This window comes from Macrobrachium nipponense, chromosome 26, assembly GCF_015104395.2.
Source record: "Macrobrachium nipponense isolate FS-2020 chromosome 26, ASM1510439v2, whole genome shotgun sequence".
NCBI classification, from domain to species: Eukaryota; Metazoa; Arthropoda; class Malacostraca; order Decapoda; family Palaemonidae; genus Macrobrachium; species Macrobrachium nipponense.
In genome coordinates this window covers 60,820,538-60,826,190 of record NC_087215.1, presented here as the reverse complement: position 1 = coordinate 60,826,190, position 5,653 = coordinate 60,820,538, and the positions used below count along the sequence as shown (strand labels likewise).

Here is a 5,653-nt window from a genome sequence, read left to right as displayed (position 1 = left end):
TTGCAGACTGGTGGTGTCTACATACCACTTTGCAGTGTTAGAGCCTCCAAAGACCGCTCTCCTGACTTTGCTTTCCTCTTGCACTTGACAGTATGCTGCGGCTTTGCTTTTAAGTTGAGTCAGTGAGTGGCTGATTTAATACCTGTGTTGTTGATGTGTAACCCGCTCTTTGCTAGGGAGTCTGCTTCCTCATTTCCTTGGATTCCTATGTGACTTGGAATCCAGTTGAGAGTTATCTGTCTGTTTCTGGTTTGGTGGATGTTGGCAATTGCCCATATGCTTGTCAGGAGTTTGATATTTTCTTTTGCCTTGCCTTTTGTGATTGCTTGTATTGCTCCTTTCGAGTCGGTGTGGATAGTTGTGTTTCCTAGTTTGTGTTGAGAGTCTTCTAGCGCTTTAGCGATTGCTATTAGCTCAGTCTGTAGAGTGGAGGCATTGTCTGAGAGCTTCCAGCTCCCTTTTAGTGATGTCGAGTAGACTCCTGCCGCCGCTGCGGGAATGCTGAGGTCTACTGATCCATCTGTAAAGTATTCATTTGTGGCTGTCGTTTTCCTTATTGAATCTTGTACTGCTTGTTTCAGCTGTGGAATGGTGCATGCTTCCTTGCTTGCCAGGAGGACTGTGTAGTTGATATTGAAGAGTTCTGGTTTCCAGGGTGCTGGTTCTACATACTCAGTGGGAGGAGAGTCTTTTCTGATGTCAGCAGCATGCTTTTGCATGCCTACTCTTCTCAGTGTTTCTAAAAGGTTGCCAGCGTATGTCTTGGGTGGGTCTAGTTCTTCGTGGAGATCAATGCACTTTTTGATCTCTTTTTAGTGGACGGTTCCTTTCATTTTTTAAGGTTTTTAGCAGGATGGATGTATTTCTCTGGTCTACTCTGTATGTCAGAGACTGTAGTTTTGTTTCATATCTCAGAATGCATAAGTTAGTCCACATTGGAGCACCTGTGATGAGTCTCAGGGCATTGCTTTGAATTACCTCAAGGCTCTTTTGCTCTGTGCTTGAGAGACTGGTGAGAACAGGTGCGGCATACTCAACCGTTGACCTTATTGTTTGTATGTAGAAGGTTCTGAGGGCGTGATATACTGCTCCCTGTTGTAGAGAGGTGATCCTTCTCATGGCATTGTGTCTGCATTTGACTTTCTGCTTGAGTATTTCAAGTTCTTTTGCGGGGGGTGGGGGGGAGTTGCTTGTTTATGTTTTACTCCTAGGTATACAAAGTTGTCTACTCATTCAATGGGTCCATCCATGAGCTGTATTTCATTTGGGTCTAGACTGTGTTTGATGGCCATTGCTTTCGTCTTTGTAGTGTTGATTTTTAGACCTAGGTCTTTGCATTTATTTTCAATTTGTATTATTGCACTTTGCATGTTCTGGTGAGATCTGTGTCTGTCTGTGTTGACTAGGCAGACATCGTCTGCATAAATGAATATTTCAACTCCATTGGGTAGGGTGGTTGTGGCTAATTTTTCCATTAATACATTGAAAAGGAAGGGGCTGAGTATACCTCCTTGAGGTGTTCCATTCTCCAGATTGAGAAAGTCCGAGCTTGCTCCTTGGAAGGTGACTCTAGCCTATCTGTTTTGCATGTATCCTTTGGCCCATGCTAAAAGGTTGCCCTTCACCGCCTTGTCAGCCAAGGCTTCAAGGATGGCAGCTGCACTGGCTAGCTCATAAGCTTTTTCTAAGTCCAGAAAAACTACTATTGCTTTCCTCTCGTTAATTGTGGACATGACGTCTGCTAGGCATTCTTGTGTGCATATGCCCTCTTTGTAGGCATATAGGCGATGGTGTAGAGGTCCTGTTTTCCATAGCAGTCTGTTTAGCACCATTCTCTCTGCAGTCTTTTCTGTGCAACTGATGAGAGAGATGGGTCTGTAGGAGTTGGGTTCTTTGGGCTTGGGAATCGGCTGTGTATTTTGTTGGTTCCATTGTGTGGGTCTACTGCTCTCTGTGTATGTTCTGTTGATTATATGGAGATGAACTGTTTTGGCTGCCGTTCCCATGTTCTTCAGCATGCTGTATGTGATCATGTCTGCTCCAGGGGCTGTGTCTGTTCCCTTTTGAAGGGCTTTGCCCAGTTCCTTTAGTGTGAATGGAGTGTCTGTGTCATCAGGGATATTGCAGGCCGTGTTAATGACTCTCCATCTCCCTGGGTCTAGTGCCACTTGCCTTTCTCTTGTGGTTTGTGGTAGATGTGCCGATTTGGTCCTGTCGGCAAAATGTTGTGTAAGTCTGTTTGCTTCAGCTTGAGGGTCAGGATGGTGTGGTTGTGTTATCTTGGATTTTCCTGATATTTTGTTGAACCATTTGAACATTTTTGCAATGGAAGTAAGTCGGGTAGTCTGTGAGCACCATTTAAGCCAGGTTTCTTGCTTCACTTCTTTGGCAGTTTGTGTTGCATGGTTTATAACGTCTCTTAGAAGAGCATGCATCTCATCAGTGGGATTGGGTCTGAAGAGCTTTCTTGTTCTATTTACTCTTGTGTTCATTTCCTTGACTCTTTTGTTATAGTACCAGCTGTCCTTGTGGGGGGTTTGGTTAGTGGAAAAAGTTTTCTTAGGCATGGAGATGTTTGCTGCATTATGCAGGCTACTCACAAAGTCCTCCTGAAGCGTGTTTATGTTTTGGGCCGGAGTTTGGAGGTACTGTGTTGCCCACACAGTCATTTGGTTTTCAAATGTGGGCCAGTTTGCCAGGTCTGGTCTCCATCCTGCTGGCGGGGGTGGTGGAGGGGGAATTTTTGTTATTTTTATGCTGGTGTCAGTTGCAAAGTGGTCGCCGGTTAGTATTGGGTGTCCTTTCCATGTACATTCTTCCTTCAGGTTTTGGGATACAAAGCTCAGGTCCAGGCTGCCTCCTCGGAGGTGAGTAGCTTCGTTTGTGTCATTTAGCAGTGCTACTTCAGGAAATTCTTCCAAAAGCAGATGTAATGTGGTCTGCCTGCTGCATTTGTATGTTGTTGGGTCGTAGGGCATGGATGATGAAGCGTTGAAGTCTCCTGCAAAGAATGTGTTTTCTCTGGAGGCAGCACTGAAGAGGTTTTCTCCTTCAAGGATTTTGTCATGGCCTTTGTATATGTTGTGAATGACTAGTGAGGTATTTTCTAGTCTTATATGGATGCTTAGCATTTCAATGCCTTGCCCACAGTCTATGTTTCTTACTTTCTCTGATGGAATTGTTGCTTTCACCAGGGTGATTAAACCTCTGTTTTCATTTGTGTGTGGGGTTTTTGTACTACTGTATCCCTGAAATAGATTTGAATTGGTTTCTCTAACAAGAGTTGATTCCTGTAGGAGGACAATGTCATGTTTTTCTACGAGCACCTGTGATTGCAGTGTGGCGTATTTTGAGTTGGCACTGTTTATGTTCCATTGAAGGATTTTTAGGGTTGTGTGTGTGCTGTTTTCGTCGTTTGGGGTGATGTTTGTGTTTTGATTGTTTTGCTCCTGTAAAGTGTTGCTCTGGGAGTAAGTGGTGAAGAACTTGTGATACTATAGATGCTATTTCCTTCCTGAGTTCTTCACGTGTGAGGATGTAGTTATGTCTGTTGGTGGGGGGCTCTGGGGCACTAACCTGGCTGGGGGTGTTGGGTTTTTAGTGATTGTGATGGTCCTGTTTTATGTGTTTGCTGGTAGTGTTGGGGTCTTTGTGATTGTGGTGGTTCTGGTTTGTGTGTGTGTTGTTGGGTTGATTGCTGCCATTGTTTGGCGAGATCTCTTTGGGGTTCTTGCTGTGTGGTAGGTGGTTGTGATTGTGATGTGTATTGTGTGTGATTCGGTTGTGCTGTGGTCGGGGGGGGAGATCCTTTCATATTCCAGATCCTTTTCAGTCTCTCCATGCAGCCTTTGTACCATGCATGGTGTCCTTTGTGGCAGTTGGGGCATCTGGCTGTTGTTGCTTCATACCATTTGTGCCTATCAATGCAGTCCCTTGTTGGGTTGCTCCCACTGCATACGCCACATATAGGCTTGGCTGTGCACTCTTGTTGGTGATGGCCAAATCTCTGGCATTTAAAACATCTTAAGGGTTCGGGCGTAAAAACTTCAGTGTAGTATTTTGGCCCCCCATGTCGGATGTCTACAAACAGGGGCCTTTTGCCTTAGAAAGTAACAAGGACCTTCTTAGAAGGTTCTTTTGCCTTGTTTAGGCATCTTTCTGCATGTAACACTCCTGGGAGCTTCTTGATGGGGTCGACTGGAAGGGATGTTGGGTATCCAAGTATGATGCCTTTTTCAGTTTTCTGTGTGGGGTCTAAGTACTGGAAGTTTTTGTCGTTTTTGAGAATGTCAGCGGATTCTTGGGTATGATTATGAATTGTCCTCTTTTGTTGGGTTTGGCAGTTATTTGTATGGCGGGGTGTTTGTGCTCAAGATCCTTTACTGCTGTGTATGTCGTCTGATTGGGAGTGAGGATTACTTTGAATTTGTGTAGTGGGGGAAATTCAGTTAAGGATTGTGTGTCAATTTGAGTGTTGTCTTGTGATATTGCAGGAGGTTGTGTGTGTGTGTGTGTGGTGTTAGGTGTCTTTCTCATTTTCCTTAGTTTCTTTCTGTTGTGGGCTACCTGGTATTCATTGTCATCATTTCCTTGTGTTGTGTTGTATCCGTCAGAGCTGTCCATGGTGGGGAATGGTAGGAGGGGTTGTTTATTTGTCTGTGGGGGAGAGTGAAGTCTCGGTCTTTGTATTTTTGGAGAGTTGTCGTCAGGGGAGCTGCCGGCTGATCTGGTCCGTCTTCTAGTCATCATTGGTGTCTTGGAGGTTGATGGTTTGGTGAGAGATGATGAGGGTGAGGATGCCATGAGGTTATATGTGTGTGACTGTTGCCTGAAGGGCTTGGTTATCAATTAGAATGAGTTCTGGCTTATGGAAGGCGCCAGCCTACGTTTTCCCTATGCTACTTGCAAAGTAGTATTGCGACAGTAGAACGTTTTGCCTCTTGAGCCTTGCTTCGATTGGAGTTTTGAAGACCACAACGGCTACCAAATGTTCCACAAGAGAGACGGTGTTAATGAGAGAAGGTTATTTTTTAGAGAAAAAGAGGAGTGAAATTAGTCTTGAAATTGCTTATCAAACAGTGAGAGAGCTCTCTCAAGTCTTATTATTCCTTGCTAAGCGCACCAACTATAAAGTCGGCAGGGCTAAAATGCAGGGAGAGTACGCAGCAAAATGATTGGCTGGTGGCAGAGAAGCACAAGCTTGAATTCCTGCAAAGAAGCTTGTAGGTTTTCGTACTGGCTTCTGATTGGTTGGCGGCTGCAGGTGGGAGGAATCTGGGCGGAGCTGGAACTGGAAAGTGGGCGGAGTCTGTGAGCGGTGTGAGCAGAGAAATTACTGCAATGAATGCCGAGCAGCAACTGAAGTGAGAGGGTGTGTCCAGCTGCTTATATTGCGGTTGCGCAGAGGGGGGCGTCGTGCCGCTGCCTCTTCATTGGCTAGTGGGTGGGGAGCTTCTTTTTCATTGGCTGCCTGGCTGCGGGCTGAAGCCAGCTCCCGATCGCATGCTCAGCAGGCGCGCGGATCTTCTCAGCTGCATATTATCAGCCGGGCTTCATTTTGATTGGGTAAAGGCCGCGTGACGTCACTGCTGGTATTATTCATGGTATTAATGTCGTCTTCGGTGGTATTTTCTTCTTGAATTGGGGCGTTTTC

At 45.4% G+C, this 5,653-nt stretch overlaps 1 protein-coding gene across 1 annotated transcript; it reads right to left on the bottom strand.

Moving 5' to 3' along the window:
• Positions 1-1,574: 1,574 nt before the first annotated feature.
• LOC135199693 (uncharacterized) lies at positions 1,575-4,803 on the bottom strand. Its single transcript, XM_064227848.1, has 2 exons — positions 4,567-4,803; positions 1,575-3,248 (listed from the first exon to the last, which is right to left on the bottom strand). Exons 1-2 carry the CDS (start codon positions 4,801-4,803, stop codon positions 1,575-1,577), a joined length of 1,911 nt encoding a protein of 636 aa, XP_064083918.1.
• Between the last annotated feature and the right edge of the window lie 850 nt (positions 4,804-5,653).

Coding starts and splice junctions, on each gene's coding strand:
- LOC135199693 (XM_064227848.1), bottom strand. CDS start 4,803: ATGGCATCCTCACCCTCATCATCTCTCACCAAACCATCAACCTCCAAG. Junction 3,249..4,566: donor ATGATGACAATGAATACCAG/GTAGCCCACAAC, acceptor AATCTATTTCAG/GGATACAGTAGTACAAAAAC.